The sequence below is a fragment of the Poecile atricapillus genome, chromosome 3 (assembly GCF_030490865.1).
Source record: "Poecile atricapillus isolate bPoeAtr1 chromosome 3, bPoeAtr1.hap1, whole genome shotgun sequence".
Lineage (NCBI taxonomy): Eukaryota > Metazoa > Chordata > Aves > Passeriformes > Paridae > Poecile > Poecile atricapillus.
Window position 1 is genome coordinate 51,912,801 of NC_081251.1, and position 19,685 is coordinate 51,932,485.

Sequence of the window (19,685 nt, forward strand, 5' to 3'; positions counted from 1 at the left end):
CAGAGTTCAATGATATAGGAAAGTACCTGGATAAAAATCCCCTTGCGCAAACATGTCAATCACATAGCGACAGAATGCATATTGATCTAACAGAGCAAAAAGGAAAAGAAGAGTAATGAAGAAAGTAAATTTAGAATGTCATTTGTATTTAACAGTGAATAAAGTTTGGCAGCACAAAGACATCTCAGTAGCCTTTTCATAGATAGTCTTATTACATATTTATGGTTCTTTCCTGACCTTCAGGTGATTCGCATGTTCAGAAAGTGACAATTTGTTGTCCAGATCTAATTCAAAACCTTTAGCCAAGAACTGCAGAGCTTCCAGTGTCCCAGAGCTAGCACCTCTTTTTCTGGGCTGGCTTTGCTTGCCATGTAGCTTAACCCCATGCACAAGTACAGTGCAAACTGCTGCCTGGCCATAGGTCTCATAGACTTTTCATCGTCTGTGAAGATCAATTTGACAGACAGCTGATACAAAATGTAAAAAAAAGTTTTGTATCACAGTATTTTGTTAATATGTTTTTAACTGTATAATAAATATTTAGTAAATGGGAATATAAAAAGAACTCTGTATACTTACACTCCTATAGAAACAAGGTTTTCCACAGAATTCTACTGTTTCACTACAGAATCATTTTCCAAACACTAATCTTTACAAATATATATGTATATGTTATATATATATATATATATATATATATATAAACTATACTATTCAGAAATTAAGGATTCTGAATCTAAATATAATGCTGATTCCAGAAGTGATGATTGTCCATTGACTTCTATACATAAGCAGAGGTGGAGAGCTTAACAAAAATTTCTAACAATAAGAATGGTGAAGAAAGTTTATCAGCTTTAACTGAGTAAAAAAAAAAAAAATCAGTATTGCTGGATTTTTTCAGAAGATCAGATAAAACAGCTTGTTGCTCCAGTGGACTCTAAGGGGCATTTGCTTTGAAGGCTAATGTTGATGTCTAAATGCCAGCTCTGGTTAGCTAAGTTAGTTCTCAGTTGTCCTTGAAGCATATTCATCCATCTGTCCAAGACTTTTAGCACAGTTCCTGCACTGCAGAAGTTACATCTCTTTCTCTCCACCTCCTGTGGCATCTCTGTCCTACTCACTTACAAAGCCACTTGCTTTCCCTGTCGGCAACTCCAAAATAAAATTATGCTGGCTTTGGAATAATTAATTTTTTTAAAATGGCATTGCTGTTACATTTAAATGCAAAATGTAATTCCCAAGTATGTGACACTCATTATATTATGGACTTTCATGCACAGCTCACTGCTACATCAGTATCACTTGATGCTGAGGCATTTATGTGACTGCTGCTCTATTATGTTGACTGATACAGCAGTCCTTGGATGAGCAACTACAGCTCTCAAGCCATTATTTCCTATGCAGATGTAGAACTTAGGAAAGAGTTTACCAACTCAACAAATATCCAAACACTTTTTCTAGTTGAGAGAAGCCTAGGCAGCTCTATTGTGTTAGTGAGATGGCAAGGGTAGTTCCAGTCAGGGTTGTGGAGCCTGGGGCAAAACTTTCAGCATCTACAGAGGGCTGTGGCTGTAAACACTGCCCTTAAAACCTTGAATGAATATTTGTAATTATCTTTCATATTTGGGAATTCAAATTTATCATTCTGGCTGGCTCTAACTTTGGATTCCATCCTTAAGGCTACAGTATCTGCCCTATTATTCTAAAAAAATAAAAATAACAGTGTGTATGTGAGAAATCATGTACAGATCTGTTTTCTTGAGCCCACCTAAAGCTACTGAAGTCAGCAAAGTGTTTGCACGGACTTGGACACTGTTGCAATAGGGTCTCAGTGAGTATTTATAAATAAAATGGAGCAACACCAATACTTAAGCCCAGAAAGCAAATGGCTGGGCACAGTTCTTGCACAAAAAGCTGTTTTTCTTAGTTCTCCTTTGGCAAGACAAGCTGCCTCTATCCTTGCTGAGTCTTGGGAAGATTTCCTGCAACATCTGGGGCATTGTACATAGGACTTCTAGAGGATATGGGACAAAACTATAGTAGGGGAAAACATCCATGGCAGACCACAAGCCTGTGCTGGTTCTATTTGAGTTGTGATATAGACATAACATGAGGCTCTAGAATCACACCATTTAATTGATATTAAAATAATCTATTCTTTAATAGTAGTACAGACCAGGAATAACATAACTGTGTTGTTGATTATGTTTATCTTTTTGTTGTTGTTGTTGTGATTTTTTTTTTATTTATTTTATTTTGCTTGGTAAGAATATAATTTGAATAAAGTTTAAAAAAATCCTTAATCTTGCTTGTATTTTAGAAAAAAGATTTTGTATTAATTTTCTCCTCATATTATTTTTTTAGCAACTGAACACAAAAAAATGGGATTTATAAAAGAAATTAAAGGCAGAATGTGAAACTCTCAATAACAAAAATATAATCTCTATACGGCATAGCAAGGTGCACTATAACATCCTATTTAAGTTCATAGGAATGCTACCAATCAGTAAAGACTTAAAGCTAAGGAATTTTAAATGAATATGATTTTCCAAGTGTCTCTTCTCTTAATTTTAATCTAAACTCCTGTATTAAGAGGAAAATTTCACACTTTATTTTTCACCTATAACTCCATAATGGCAGCAAAAAAAAAATTCACATAAGTACTAATAAATCATGTCAAAATTTGGGACTAGATTCTTAATGATAAATGTACTCACAGAAGTTTTTGTTGTTGGGCTTAGTGTGATTTACCCAGGGAGATGACCTATCTTTTTTCATTTTAATTTCAGTACTAAATGATGCAACAACTCTTTTGTGATCACCGCTATATTTTTTGCATTGTTTCACATAAGCTTGCAGAACTACTCCCTTGAGTAAGTAAACGTAAAGATTGCAGGATCAGGAGATCTCTGCAAAACTGCATCGACTTTTAAATTATATTCACCTTGGGTCACAGTGGGACTGAAACATAAAAATGAATTTTTTAGAGTATCCAGCTGTGCAGCAGTGGCTTATGGTGGAAAAAAGAATCTCGGCAGTAGGAAATGAAGCTTTCACTAGATGTGTGTAGGCCTGTCTTCAGTGATAAAGGCAGTTGAAGAGGCTCCTTCCTTCCTCCACTCCAGCTGCTTATTCTCATTTTCACCTGCTGGGATTCTGTGCACAGTCACTGGGGTCACACTCTAAAGCAGACTTGCAAAGTGATCTGTTAATGTTTGATGTCAAGATGGATCATTTTGCTAATATTTATTGGCTAAAGTTGTTGGGAATCTCACAAAAACAAAGCAAAAAACAAAAAAAACCCCACCATTATTCTATTGACCTTTGTAATCTTTGATCCCTACTTAAAATATTTTGTTGTCATCTGCACAGCATTTCTTTTTGAGAGCTTTATCCTGAACAGTATGGAGAGGCTCCCACTGTGCACTGAAACTCTGCCAGAGAAAACAAAAAATTGAAAGAGATTTTGACCTCTCAAGTGAACTGAACAATTTGCTGAACTTTGTTCTTGGTCACAGCACTCAGTGTGGTAGATGCTGCTTTGATTCCATGCCTCATAGGTCCTAATATTTCAAGTAAAAGACAAAATTAACTGGAATACGAATAAACATTAAAAAATACTAGTTCAGCACACTATGCATATCAACAAGCAGGCTGTCTCAAACTCTCTCACTTTTCTACAAAAATATAATTTAGGCGATTCCTGAGGGGTCCAGAGTGATGGTTATGAAACTTTGAGAGAATGTGATGAGGCACACTCAGATAGCCCGGCAGGGATGGCTGCTTTGATGCTGAGGCACAAACTTTATCTGTTAGCTGTTATCTGTGGTTAACAGCTGAAAGGATCAGATAGGTGCACTGTGCAACACTGAGCTGCCTCCTTCAACGCCAGAATGATCCCACGGCTGCAGTGTGGCAGCTCATACAGAAACCAGGTCCTGCTGCCTTCATTCGTCCAGACTTGTACCTAGTGCTGTGGAAATGCCTCAGGGAAATCAGGGGACCAGTCTCAGTGCAACCTGGGACCCAGGCTTACTCTGACAAAGTGGAGCATATAGTTAACACCTTGTTAACTATATGGTGTCAGTGCCCGTTGATTCTTTGTTTTATCACTTAATTTATTCCTTTCACCAGAGTACTAATATTTCTTTCCTTTTGGGAAGGAATTTGAAAGCTGTTTACATTAAATTATATCAGGCGGGTATTTCGCTATGCTGTACAATACCTGACAACCTGCCAGTGCCTCATACAATATGATGTTAGATAAATTATTACACCACTGCGGCTGCTTTCATTATGGTTACAGAGGACATATGCAGATGTAGAAACAAACCAGGATTCCCAATAGGTCATTGGACAGTCTGAATTTTCAAAAATAACTCTGCTTGCAATCTACTACATTAGATGCTACTGAGCAAATCCATGAAGTCTCAGACCTATCTGAAGAGAAATTGGTCCTTGGTAAAGAAGTATTTAAATTAAAATGAAACTTTAGCCATGAAAAACTTGAGAACCTTCTGATTATAAAAATTAAGCTTATTTTATTTTCTGTAGTCACGTCCTAGGAGTGTGAGGTTTGTGTGGAATTTATTTGTGCTGCACTTTTGTTTTTCATGGGTGGACTTTGGTCCTTGATAGATTTAACTCCATTCTCTCTCTTTCTTCCCTACAACATTTTTAGGATCTTCATCTGCTTCCTCCTCATTTTGTTTACCTTTCTTGTCCGATTTAGTTACAGTCTGAAGAGCTTTCTCCTCCTTAACTTTCGTTTTGGCCTTTATTAGCCCAGTTTCTGTTGTTTTTGTCTCTGCCTGCTTCACCTTCTCTGCCGTCTTTGCTTCTCCTTTTCCATCCTTCACTTCCTTTTTAACTTTTGCTTCCACTTTAGTGCTCTTTACTTTCTTCTCCTCTGCAGGTAATAAAGAAAAAGCTTTCAGTGTCATTCTCTGCCCCCAACATAATATTCAGTGCCATTTACTTTATACTGTGCTATTAATAATGAGCATTTCTTCATTATTAACAGCTTGGTAAGATCTGATGAAACCTATAATCCCCTCAAACCAGGGAGAATTAAACAGAAATATGAGATCCAAAGAGGTTTTATATAAGACATTAGACATATATATAATATATAATATATAATATATAATATATAATATATAATATATAATATATAATATATAATATATAATATATAATATATAATATATAACATATTATTATATATATATAAATATAATTTAAATATATTGAAATATAGTGTTATACCACATACTTGGCTGATGTTAAATATAATAGAATATGCCAAATAATAAGCGTTTCTAATACGATAAGTTTTAGGGTATAAACTAGGGAGGAAGATGTTGGTCATTAAGCAAACAAATATGGGAGGTACTATCTGAACAAGTTTAGACTTCAGTGTTTAATTCTGTTGTAAGCTGGAAAAATAGCGTGTGATTATTTTTAAGGGTTGCTTTCATGCATCGATTCTAGGTCTCAGACCAAGAACTTTTGAGTTCTTGAGTTCTTGAGTCTGATCAACCCCAATTCTGGGGGCTGAAAGTCTGAGACCATGAGATGCCCTCCAGTAGAGTGAGGAGGTTTCCAAGCAGAGTTGCCAAACAATAAATACTGTAACTGTAAATATCAGTAGCTGAAGCTACACAGAGCTTGGTGAGACCCAAAGCATTCTTTCCACTTTTATGTGTCAGCAACTTTTTCTCACCTGAGACATGCACTCTCTCAATATGTCTGTTTCTAGTTCATTCCAGTGGAAAATCAAATAGTAGTATAAACTACCACTGGATATGTTTTAAATTAATCTGTTTAGTGCAAAGTTCATACTCTTGGTTTCTTCATAGATCTAAATTGTCCTTGAGGCAAAACTTGTATGCTACCAAATATCTGTTTTCTGTAAGTGTCTAGACTTCTGTTAAACCACTGAGATGTTTAAACTGATTTTATCAATATGTAAGCTGAAATATCTGACTATTGCAAACCAGAATTCAGATAATTATATAAGAACATTTCTCCCAGTCAAACACAGGTATTGCCAGCTAGTGGAGAATTAATATCCTCAGCTAGTTGTAGTGAAAATGTATGTCAGATCTCTTGCAGGTAGGCTTACTGGTTTTTCAGTGAAATGGTGGTTCATACTTTTATTCTTAATTTGAAATTTCAACAGATTTTGAAAGGGACCAAGCACAGAATTAACCCCTGGATGTTCTACAGACATTTTAATTCTGATTATCTATTATTTTAATTTAATGTAGCTGATTTTTCACACACATTTACAATCTCTGCTTGAATAAAATAAAGTTTGTGCATTTCAATGTCAATTCAGTTTAAAAAAATGTAGTACAGATAAGTAAATACCTTTGGGAGGAGGTTTCTTTTCAGCTTTTTCACGTCTTTCAGGTGCATCTTTTTGAGTTACTAGAAATGAGAACAGCTGTATATTAGGGGGAAAAACTCACAAACAAGAAAATATTGCCAAAACACAATATCACCATAGGAAATTTCACATTTTCTTACTATTCGTATTTTTCAGTTTTCAAAAGTCTTGTTTTCAGATTCATATAGTGGGGTCAAAATCTTCAAACTATCTGTTGGGGCTCCCTTAGCAGAGGACAAGTGAGTCACACAGATCTGAAGTGCCCTAGGGAATGTTTTTACTGCATATTCCAGATGAAACAATCTGTCATGTCATGCTCACGTCATGTGCCAAGCAGACACGGACTTGGCCTTGTCCTCCAGCCAACAGGAAGCCGTGTGGCTGTGTTTGTCTTACAGAAAGGTGTTTTTCTTAGCTTGGGCTCATTGTCTACAAGCACAGCCATAAGTCTGGTACTCACTTCAGAGCCCAGCTTGAGTGAGTTCATGTCTCATAAGATACACTGTGCAAACACACACAAGGCTATGCTCCAGAAAGGCTGCTGGAGTTTTATGCAGACCTCTATCTTTGCCCTCCGGGTCACCATCCAGATGGAATGCCAGAACAAACCAGCCTTGAGAGTTAATTACATTTCTTTCAACTGATAACTACATAATAGCAACATTCCATCCTGGAATTCCAACCTGTAGGAGGCATAATTGAGATTTGGGTTTTACTTTTTTTTAAGATATTTTTAGACAGTGTGTTTAAAAAACACTCGTCACTGAGGTTTTCTGGAGCCTTTAACAGAGTCTGAGGAGTTACCTTGAGTCTTTGCAATGAGCATAAAGAAAACCTGCTGACTGTGTGGGAAGTAGCCACACGACTTTCAGTATGTCCATTCCCCAGAGCTGGCCAGGACCTGAATATTTTAATTTCCTAGCGACTGCAAGTCGTTGGTTGAAATAGCCCCTCTGATGCCATAGGGACTCACTGCAGGGAACCTACCCAAGAGAGGGCAGCATGGCTATGTCACACTGCAGCCACAAATCTCCACAGCTACAGTGTCTAAATTCTTCATAAAATTTTCCAGCCAGTGACTGGAGTCATGGCTGCTATTAAACATATTAAGTGATTATTTGGTTAGCTAGCAGAAGATAAATGGGTAAAGAGGCTGGCTGCTTATTAGGACTATCTCAGTGATTCTTGGAAGTTATTTGCTTTTCAAATCAACACAGACACTATGGGCATTTATTTTCTCTGGCTTACTTCAGCATGATTTCATTTTATGAAAAAAATCCCACACTTTCAAGCTATACACTGAAAGTAGAAAAAAATGAACAGTATCCCTTTAAAAGAGAGTCTGCACCATGGCTACCCTTCGAAGTTTTTTATGGCTTTAAGTCTTCATTCTGCTTGCTTGCTTTCTTTCTTCACTTTTTGTTTTACATTCTTCCTCAGACTACGGCCAAGTAAAAAAAAAGGGTGATTTGTATATTTGTATCTATATTATCTGAACATATTCAAATTAAACCTAGTTAATTCATGCTTCCCAGTGTCATGAGATTAATCTCAATGCCATAACAAACTGATATGAATATATGTTGCATAGTATTTCTTCAAGAGTTAACTGAGTAAAATAAAAAGAGACAGAGACAGAAACTGAACTTCATTACAGAAATATCTGCCACAGAGAAATATCTAACCTCAGAGAAAAACATTCAAATGCCAAGCAATAATAAATGTTAGTCTTTAAAAATGGCATAATAGGGGAAGGTGGTTGGATTTTTAAATTTCCCTGCCCAAACCACAGCCAAAGATGGAATTATTCACATGAATAGTGAAATTCACCCCTCACATATCCATTATATTGCTTCAGAATATATATGATAATTATTAGGTATGTAAATCTTGACCAAAGCCAGTGATGCCCTAGAAGACAGTGCAAATAACATACTGAAATTAAAATGTTATTGAAAAAAATCAAGGCAAGAAAATGAAATTCTATTTTTGGATATAATGGAAGACCCAGACTGAGAGACAATAAATACTTTTGTATTAGGTCTGCATCAGGTTGAAAACTAATGCACAAGAGAAAACCTCTTTGCAGGCAAACTACTGAATCCCTTGGCAGAGAAAAAAAGCATCAGGGAATGCAAATAAAATAATCATAGGTTTCACTCTTTAGCTGTAAGAATGATTTGTAATAAGCTCTGTGCATAAAAACAGGAGAGTAAAGCAAAAAAAAAAAAAATGCTGAGCAAGACTTCACTTGGGTTGATCAATACCTGCTTACACAAAAGTGACAACACCCAAAAAATGCACAACATGACTTAGAAGAGCTTTGTACTTTAAATGCTTAACTCCACATTCTCCCAAGATTTCAAGCACTTAAATTGTACAGCTTTTAATGATAATCACAATACCTTTAGACAGTGCTTTCTTTTCTTGTTTTTCTGGCTTTTCAGGTTTCTCTTTGTGAACAGCTAGAAATAAAACCAATAATCTCAATGGTCATTAAAAAAAAAGTTGCATTTAAATGAGAAAAAGAATCAAGAGACACAAGTAGGCACCATGGTTATGCATGCAAAGAATGAGGAAGATTGATTCAGCTGCTGCTGTTTGTTGTTGATGTCAAAATATGGGATTGGAACGTCCAAAAACTCATCTTCCATCACTGACATCTTTGCCATTGGCTGGAGGAGCAGCAGGCTTTCTAGCTCCACTATAATCTCATGAAAGGAGATAGTCAAGAAGAGTCATACATATTGTTTACTGTTTTTCTCTCTTTAATATATTTATATACTGCAATTTATTTGCTTGTTTTGGTGTATTGTTACATTTAGCTTTCTTGCTTATTACTTTGGTTAATTTCTGAAGGATTTTCTGAACTCCACAGAACAACTTTTTCCAGCTATGAATGATTAAGCACTATAATTAATTACAAATCTAATTGCAGTGACATTATAACTAATGTTCTTTGGAGCTTTTTGTTTGCTTTTAATTTCCACCTTACAAATTGAAATTAACTGCTCCATAGTTTCTGGATTTCTGGCTCAGGTTTCAGAATATACCTGAGTTGTGTGGTAGTCACTGAGTGGTGTGGGTAATCTGAAATACTCTCCTGTGTAGGCTCTCATTTGCTAAATTTTTGTGATTAATGTTTTCACAGTAACTTGTCCATGGGTGTGCAGAACTGATGCTTACATGGGCTGATGTGCCCTGAGGTGGCCTGTGGGGATCATGTGTGTGAAAACACACAGTTCCCTGTTTGAGTACAGCATATGAGATCATCCTAGGAACACAAAAATGTATGCATGAGCATTGAGCTGGTGTGTAAAAAGAAAGTAAAAATTGGGGAAGATAAAACAGTGCTAGACACGTATTTATTGGGAGTAGCTACTGGAAGAATTAGTCCTGGTGTACTCAGTGGCTATGCAATGGCCCTATGCAATAGTCTATTTCAAATGCTTTTTTTCCACATGGTCTTCCCGATTACCTCTGTGAATGGGCTGTCAGGTTCTTTTTTCTTGGATGACCACAGTCTCTTAGCAACCATTCTTATTGCAAGTGTTGGAAATACTCAGTGATTATCATAAGATTACACTAATCCAGAGCACAAAACAGATTATCTTCCTTCCCCAGGAAAAAAAAAAAACACAAAAAAACCAAATATATGCAGAAGGAATATTAAATGCTACTTATTGTGTAAGACTGTAAACCTTTTTATTATTTCATTATTTTTATTCATAATATTTTATAATGCTTTTTTTCTTCAATCAAAGGCATACATAAATGGGAATTGAGTAGAGAATTAGCCTTGGGGTACCTCCAAATGTAAAATAAATTCTGACATTAAATAATTACCTGCATTCCTTTCCTTTTTTTCAGGTTTTTCTTGTCTTTCCAGTTTGTCTTTACTTGTCACTAGGAAAGAAAGCAAGTGTTATATATATCCTTAAAAAAAGACAAAGAAAAAAGAAAGAAAAAAGTGGAAAAAATAAAAAATTAAGAATCCAAAACAATTTCACCAAGATGAGCTTTAGGATACTAAGTGGCAGAGCTGCCCTGTGCATATTTTCACAGCACACATCATACTAGAGGGGTGTGAGCAGCCAACTCTGGCTAACAAGTTACTGCCATGGTAACATGCCTCAGCTGTTTTCTGCATAACATCATCTCTTGCAATTGTCTGTCAATTCCAGAAGAATTTCAGAAAACTGTCACTTACTAAGGCACAGCTCACAGTAAATGTTGCTGCCTGTGATAGAAAGAGGGCTTCACCTTGGCCGCCCCATACTCTGTCAGACACAGGTTGTAAAAACCCTGGAATCAATCTCGGAGCATAAGAGAATCACATGTGCAAATGATACATCTGTGACTCGCCAGCTGGCTTGAAATGGATAACCAGCAATGGATATGGACAGCTAGTAATGGATACAGATAGCTAGTAATGGACACTAGCTGAGATCAGATCCTGGCAATGACGATCTCAGAACCATAATTAGATACCCAGTATGTGCAAAGTAAAACTAACATTATGACAGTGGAGACTGCATTATGCTATCCACTTGTTCATAGAACGTTTTCCAATTGCTTTTCTTAGGATTTTATGCTGTAATTTTCTAGAAAATGAAAAATAAGCACGTGCATTTTAGAACACTTCTGAAAGAACAGCTGTGAAAATGCAAGCCTAGCTTAAGTCTAACTCCTGGGGAGATTTCATCCAAGTTTAGTACAACTTCTTTTGTCTAACCTGAGGAGATAAGAAACCTCTTTAACAATATCATGAATTCCATATGTAACTGGATGTAAAAGAGGAGTGGTAGACAATATTCAGGCTTCCACATTTTTAAGTTATATAGTGATGAAGCACGTGAGAACATGGCTGACATCTCTGACCAAGACACTGCTAAGTGACTGAGACACTTCTAATGGGTCATTAAATAACTTTCTTAAATTTCATCCCAGAGTTGATGATATATTAGAATAGGATGCTATTTATATCTCCATTATATTGATCTTGAAAAGGCAATGAATTTAATGCAGAAAATAAGCAGCAAAAATACAAGGATGCAGTCTCTAGAGTCTCCCACTTCACTACAATGAAACGGACCTTAGAAAGACACACATTCATAGTTTTAGTTTTGAAATTTAATGTACAGTCTGAAAGTAATGTTTATTAGTACTGTGAATACAGAAAATCTCTATACACATTAGCGTTTCCATAGCAGTTTCGGTGATAGTTCACTAAATAAAACTAATAGTTCACTTCAAGAAAAAATACAATTAGGTAGAAAGAATATTAATAGGATTTATGGCAAGCTGAGGCACTGTAATTGTCATTTTTTTCACTGGCTATCTGAATTTGACTGGGCCAATTTTTTTCCTTTTCTCTAAGAAACTTAATAAAATTTTAAATATTATTCTCCTGTGAAATCAAGTTGAAGAGTTCCCCAAGTTTTCCACATTATAACAGAAATCTTAAAGACAAATTCATATTTTAATATTGGACATTATCGTCTTTGCTTTGTCATTTTTCCAAATCCCAGAAAAAATTTCCCATTTTATCACCATTCTATTTTCTCCCAATAATTATTCATCTTAACAGACACATACAATTGTATTCCTGCCATTAACTTCTGAATCTTGTTAGCTCAAGGCACATTGAATTACTTATATGAAATTGAAAAACTCCAATCAGAGACCATTAGAAAAGCCTAGTCAAGCACAGCTTTCAGGAGGTGCATGTTCACTTGTGCTCTTGGCCTGAATAAGTCTGCTGTGGCTGGATATTCTGTCTTCCCTTTTCTTTTTTTGGTAATTTATTATGATTATTGGCCTGTTTGCTCTTCAAGAATGTGTTTCTTCCTCCAGCCTGAGACTTCATTAGCCATGAGTTAGTGCAAAGGACATATTCTCAGAAGAATTAAAGTGTTTTCACAAGTAGGTGCACTACACCAAAATTCTGTTTTGCTAAAATATCCTCACAAAATGCAAAGTAGATGGTGGCTCTTCTAACCCAGAACTAACTCATGAGCTGTGTGGAGAGAATAAGCAGTATCCTGATTCTGACTCCTACAATAAATCTCTAATTTGTTGGCATACATCACCGGAAAATTATTAAATTGTCTCTAAAATCTCTCCCCGGTGTCTCTGAAATTAATTTGGAGGAATTTCTTTTTTTCTTTTTTTCTTTAAAGCAGATTTCCAAAGCAAAATATCTGCAGGGACCATAACCAGTATGTTATAATTTATTCATTACATTTTGGTGCAAAGTGTTCTCAAGGACAAATAATATGCTTGGATTTATTAAAGAAGAATAAAAAGGACACCTATTTTTGCACTGAGCATTTTTTACATAACTTATTAGTACAGCAAACACTTGCTAATTAATATCTGAATATAATTTCAGTTTTTCTGTACAGTGATGAATTCAAATTTTTGTAAAAAATTTCTCCTATATTCTCTTTTCAACTGGCTTTCACCTCCTCCATCCTTAAACATTATTGTCTTAAACATTATTAAACAGCCTAAGAGTCAATTAGACTGTTTTGAATCACTGATAAAAAGACAAAGAATATCAAAAGCTGAATACATACCCTTTGGGGGTTCCTTCCTCTCAATTTTTTCTTGTTTTTCAGGTTTGTCTCTGTGTGCTGATACAAATAATAAACAAATAAATAAACCCCAGCTCACAATAAATCTGTGATCTAGATGTATTAAGCACACTTATTATCTCATGAAAGTGATCAAGGAAAAGCATTCGAAAACCCAAATATGGATTTCAGCTCTGAGTCACAGGTACCTGATGATGTATAGACCTTTTAATGTCAATATTTAATTCCAAGTCCAAGAGAAATATTTTCCTTGAATAAGCTTTCAGATATTAGACTATATTTTTCTGAAAGAAGTGATTATTCAGCAACCTCAACCTAATCTGTCCTTTCTCTTTTGGTCCCATTACACAACCACCCTGACTCTAAGATTTCTGACTGAGGAAATTATTTTCAGCCCTTGACAGCATTGCTTTCTATTCTTAACAAAAACCGGCCAGCATATTGCTTTCTATGCTATTTTTTTCTTTATTTTTAGCCGTCACTTCCGTCACAGGATGGATTAACAAGAAATCATCTCTTTTAATCAGAGTACAACCTCAGGAAGAGCAGCTGTTCAAAACACAACCAACTCCATGTCCTGCAAGAGGCAGGCAAACATGAGTTCTTATGGACTCTATATCCCACCCAGGTCTCAGACCTTGTTATGAAATGGTTCAATCCCATGTACTACTGATTTTATTCTTAGTAAACCCATACTACTAAAAGAATACCATTTTGTCATTTCAGAGAAAAATTATTTTATTTTCTGTACCCAGGTTTCTGGGAACAAGTAAAACAAATTCTGATTAGAAGACAGTGAGTTTTATAAACAAACACATTATGTTTTTGTATCCATTCATTTCACCAGCTTTGCAGTGAGTGCCATTTCACTAAAGTGCAAGCACTTTTTTGTTGGCTGACTGTTTCTACATTAAAAAGCAGGTTGTAGTCATTAAGAAAAAAATCATCCAAAACATTCAGTAAATTCATTATGTCTTATATGTGTTTGCATTATCCAAAATTAATTTTCAGTCAAAGCAAGTAAATTATTGCTGATAACAAACAGCAGTACAGTTGAAAAAGATTGAAGAGAGATACTTCAAAGCCTTTAAAGAATGAATCTGGACAGTAAATTTACACTAAAAAAACAGGCTGTGAAGAAAGCAGCGACACCAGCGATGTGTTATTGAATGAATTACAGATTACAACTCATTCAAATGCTTTAGCACATCTAGGAGCATACCAAGAAAAATCATTCCCAAAACTGAGTATTTTTTGCAGAAACTGTATCATGCTTTTACATCTTGCACTTGTATTAGCAGATGTTGGCTCTATGCTAAACACTTTTGTCAGTTTTGGCTGGACCAACTGCACAATTTTGGAAACAACAGCTCTGTGATGGTCAATGTGAGTGAAACATGAGCTTCTTCTGCACATTCAGACAAAAGCTCTTATAGTCTCTGCCAAAAAGTACAGCTGAACTATGCAGAATGGACTGATAATCAGAAAGCTTGTTTTTATCCACAGGATATCTCACTTGAGTAAGAGAGATTATTGTGGGCTTTTATTGTAGTTTTTCCATAACATTCCCTTATTTCATGATTTGAGAAAAAAACACACAACAACAGGAAAACAAACCAAAAAATCCAAAAGACAACAAAACAAACAAAACCCATACCCACACAACAAACCCATAAAATGAGCCTTGAACAACACTAACTGAATTGAACGTCAGTAGACCTGAAAGCGGACAGAAGAATCTAATTGAAATTTGTTTCATATCAAAATGATGCAAACAGCAAAACTGCGAAGAAATATTAATATTTGTGTGGACTAAAGCTTAAAACATGAGGGAGGGATCAGTTGGCTCCTTCTTGAGAAAGAAAAGTAACTTGATGTATCTGGGCAGGGAGCCTGGAATGTGGATAAGAAGAGACCAGGCTGGCATAAGCATAAGCTATTTTTCTCTTCCCAATTATAGGCTGAAGGTGATCTCAGTGAAGGTTAGTTTGAGAGCCTTATCCTGTGTGTTGATATCCCCATAGCCTCAGAGGCTGCTAATCTCAGATTGTAATGTTTATCATTACCTCTTATGGGCACTGTCAGAGCTATGGCTTCCCTTATTCGGGAAGGGCAGGTGCTGCCAAAAATTAAAGTGTTCATGTTTCAGGGCTGTGATCACTGGCCATTTTTGACTGTGCAATCACAAGACCAACAAAATCCACTGAAGCTTTTGATCTGACAAATTTAAATACGATATTTTTTAGCATATTAACTCTCCCCTGAGAGTTCAACTTCATATGTAGTCATAAAAGGTCTGTCATAGAAAATACATCGCTGTCTACAGATCTTTTCCATATTGTGTAACTTGGATATATTTTTCTTTGTAAAGAGCTTAATACATGCCTTTTTTCAAGGCCACAATTCTAGGTGCAAGCATTAGATTTTAGAATTAGCCAGGCTGGCCATACTGCCATGTTTCTCTGAAACAAATTAGAGTTGATTGGATTTTCTTTTCCATAAAAAAAAAAAAAAAAAAAAAAAAGGTTAAAAAAACCCAACAAGCATATAAAAATGGTTTTAAGGCTACTTACGTACTTTTCAGCTGAAAAATGCTGAAACTAGAATAGTTTATTAATAATAATTTTATTAGCTTTGTGACACATTTTGCAATTACAAGATCACCTCTTTCGTTACTTATGGTACTAGGATGCTGGTGACATCCATAAGAAAAAAATAATTAGACTTAAAAACGAAGTAGATTTATGGCAATTGTGGAAGGTAAGATTTTTCCACATATTAAAAGAAATTTTCTTGGACTTCCTTGCAAATACTAAAAAGTCTTAAGCTCAGACTGAAGTGTTATTAGCATTGGAAAAAAATATAACACCCCAACCTAATTTTCACTAACCTAGATTTTGGAAATTGCTGAAACATTTTTGCATGTCTTTGAATGAAAATTCAGCCTGAGGCAAAAATATGAACATGGGAAATCTCATCCTAAGTGACTGGAGTATGATAAATTTATAAATAATCTAAAATAGAAGCTTATAATGGAAAATTTTAAGGTAATTTAACAATGTTTTCCAAACTTATTATTGCTATCTGCTTCACAGAAAAATAAAAATAAGAAGCATCATAAATATGTAAGAAGATTTTCCTAATCTCAATCATCTTCACAGATTTTATTTGTATCAAATTGAAGACATGGTGAGGGGGGAGGTGATTTAGTTTTTCTTCAATAAAGTTCTCCAACAAAGACATTCCACACTCCAAAACAGAAAGTGCAAAAAGAAGATATGTAGTAAGACACAACTTCCATGCCTAAGAGAAGCAAAAATAGTTTCCAGCTGAGTAAGTCTTAAGTCTGCTGCTTAGTACAAAGCCAGGTGATGACTGCAGCAAGCATGAAGCAGAGATTCCTCGCTCCAGCTAACAGACTAAGTGCTTGTCTACAGGGCAGCACTCTCAGGAAAGTTAAGATAAATGAACTAATACAATGAAGTTAGAGTGCATTAGTCAGAGAGCATTAAATCTCTGTGTAGATGCTTTCATTCGGAAGTAAAGCAACTTTAGATGAGTTAATTCTTCTTGAAGGAACACTGGAACAAAAAAATAGGGTTGGTCTGAAGAGGGGCATAACCTGCCAGGTCCAAATACTTAATTAAAGGAAACTACAGCTACATTGCTATCTGTACCAGGTTCTCCAGTTTAAAGTTCACACAGGCATAGTTGTTGCTGTACCTTGAGAAATCAGGCTAGACAGATTTATCTGTGTATGAAATATGCTCTTTAGTTCATTAATTTGTTGAAAATATGTAGGTTTCTAGCATACTAGGATTTGTATGGTCTAGCTCTATCTGTTAAGCTGTCTCAAATCTTTGTCTTCCAGCTGCAGCAATTAACCATCATTATATTGTTTTCTCCATATCTCACTTCAACAGCAATGAATTAGTAAAGTGATTTTGGGAAAAGCCAGAGTAAATCAACTTTTCCCATTCCTTCTCAATGCCTGGTTTATTTAGAGCTATTTCCCAGAAATGCAAGACATTTCATTTCACTTGTATGATCAGCTTTTCATAAAAATCAGAAAATGTCATTGGACCTTCCATTAGACAGAACTTTTGTACTTACATATACTTTTATCTCGATATTTTTAATTTTTGTTCTTACTTTTTTCCCAAAACAATGCACAATTAACTCTTATTGGTAATAATACTAATAACAATTATATCACCTATTTCTTAAACAGGCTCCAGCAGCAACTCAGAGTCCTGTAAAATCTATCTAGAACATAATAACTAGATGCTCATGAGAGTTGTGTACAGGAAGATAATCAATCCACTGTGCCTCTGCTGGCTGATCAAACTCCTGGTCATGCAGTCCAGGTGCCACTGCACTCGTGAAATTAATAATACCTCAAACACCAAATTGGAAAGACCCTACTTTGTAGTGAATTTATGCTTATGTGTATAAGTCATCATGAAATAATTTGATTTCAGAGCTCTTAAGCATGACCAATGGCTTTGTCAAATTGTTTCTTGAAGTATTTCTTCTTTCCAGGATTAAATTTGCTACAATAATTGAAATAGACATTATTGCAAGTAGTTTATCAAAATATTTAATTAAAAGCAAATTTTAGGGCACCAGTTTTTCTGGTTCGCAATACTGTTTGAATCTTTTAATTTCAGTCACTTCCATCTGGGATTTTTATTCATTATAACCATTCCTCATATTTCACTTCAATCTTTCAAAAATGAGGCTTATAGATTGAACTCCCTTGTAAATTGTGGGACTTGTACTCAGAGGATTTGACTATTCAAAAATATAATTAAATTACTTTTAAAACGTTAGTGTTCCCACATGTTGGGCAGAAGACAGAAATGTTTTTTTCTATTTCCTGCTTTTAAAAATATTAATTTTACTTCTGGATTTTTCCTATGAAAAACAATAAAAGACTGTATTTGTATATATTTCCTGAAGGTAATTTAGAAGGTAACAGTAAAATTCCCTAAGGATTCATGCCTTTATCACACTGTAGACAGAGGCCAGATAGAATGTTTTCTTGTAATTGTTCCTCCTATGTACAAGTCACATTGTTGGGATTAAACATGAAAACAAAATATAGAAAAAAAATTGTTTTGCTCTTCAGCAACTGATTGTGTAACTAGAGACTGCATTATCAGGCACATAATAATGAGACTTAGCTAATGAAACCTGAACACTTTTTTTCTGGCATCTTATACTTTCTTTGTTATAATTTCTGCAATGTTAATATTGTTCTGTGTAAAGAAATGCACTTTTGCATAGATGAAATTGAACACAAGAGGCTGTCTCAGTCAAAATTTCAGAATCATTTGTGGTTTTATATTACTTTGCTTGAAAAGACCTTAATTGCGATCCTTGCTAATGGATCTCTGTTCATTATTACCTGGCTTGCACACTGGTACCCTAAAAAATTCACTTTGATAAAACATGATTTATTAAATAGTTGGGAAACAGCTCTAGTCAGTCCAGACAATCCTGATTAGCACAGAACTGGAGGTGAAAAATGCTTTGAAAACATTTTACAGATATGTAAAATACTATAAAACCGCACTAATACATATACAAATGAATATAATTGTATAAGGGAGGGTGGATGCGTATACACAACATTTTTAATAAGCCTCTTTCTTGCTTCCCCCTGCCACTATCAAGCTTAGCACTGGTGTTTTAGAGGGATGCTCGTCAAGTTTTATGTGGCCTGGCCCTTATGGAGGAGCTCTGTTAGGCAAAAAAACCCCTTCAGATATCCCAGGAAACACCTTTGTTTATACAACCTCTGAAAACCAGTCCAAGCCACTTCCTCTGTGGATTTTTGGAAAGTGCCAGTTATAGGAGATTAAACAGTTTGAAAAAGAGCAGGTTCTTAAAATGGAAGTTTTTCTTATCTCTGATACACACCTGGCTCCCTCTTAACTATGACTTCCTAACTTGGATGGCACCCACTGGCCTATGAATTTGCTTTTTTCCTTGCCCAACACACTTCATGCCTTTTGCACCAAAGGAAGTTCATCAACACTCAACTTTCTTGAACCTTTACTAGAAAAAAGATTTCTGAAAAAGTTTGGGCAGAAGAATCTTATTATGAATGTGCATTTTCAATCTAGCTACACAAGCATAAAATTACAAATTTTTTGTTAATACTTAGGTATACATGAATTTTTGATCATTTGCAGTCTGTGCCAACTGATCTTTGAATGCTTCTGTGATACAGCGGTAGTAGTTAACCAAGTTAAAAAAACCCAAAAATTATGTAGTTAACAAAAGCACTGTATGTTACACAAATATATGTGGGAAAACAGACAAAAAAATAGTTACCCTTCGTTGGTGTTCGTTTTTCAGGTTTCTCTGTTTTCTGTTTTTGAATTTCTGGAAAAAAATGCAACACAGATTTATCAATATTAAAATAGTTTTCACACACAAAAATATCAGATGCATTCTCATATTAAAAAAGAAGTTAAAAAATGCTTAAAATATTATGGCTGCACCACAGCTTTATCACCTGCATAGAGTTATATACAATATAGTTCAATTTTATATATACACACAGACAAGATATATTGAAATAAATCACAACATTAACTGTCTTTAATGATTATTTTGTTTTTAATTGAGCCATAAGCTACTCTTAAAGGTAAGAATAGGTTTTGCTGATCTGTAATGCCTAT

At 35.2% G+C, this 19,685-nt stretch overlaps 1 protein-coding gene across 19 annotated transcripts in view; it reads right to left on the bottom strand.

Moving 5' to 3' along the window:
* The window catches only part of TRDN (triadin), a 231,918-nt gene that overhangs the window by 147,634 nt on the left and 64,599 nt on the right, over positions 1 to 19,685 (bottom strand). For 16 of the 19 annotated variants that reach the window (XM_058835672.1, XM_058835680.1, XM_058835675.1 and 13 more), the window contains 7 exons: positions 19,336 to 19,386; positions 12,976 to 13,032; positions 10,241 to 10,300; positions 8,800 to 8,859; positions 6,376 to 6,435; positions 4,715 to 4,909; positions 27 to 86 (listed from right to left, as the gene is read on the bottom strand). In XM_058835672.1, coding sequence (XP_058691655.1) covers positions 27 to 86; positions 4,715 to 4,909; positions 6,376 to 6,435; positions 8,800 to 8,859; positions 10,241 to 10,300; positions 12,976 to 13,032; positions 19,336 to 19,386 — 543 coding nt within the window. The remainder of the gene's footprint in view (positions 1 to 26; positions 87 to 4,714; positions 4,910 to 6,375; positions 6,436 to 8,799; positions 8,860 to 10,240; positions 10,301 to 12,975; positions 13,033 to 19,335; positions 19,387 to 19,685) is intronic. The other 3 variants (XM_058835682.1, XM_058835681.1, XM_058835685.1) reach the window with 3 other exon arrangements.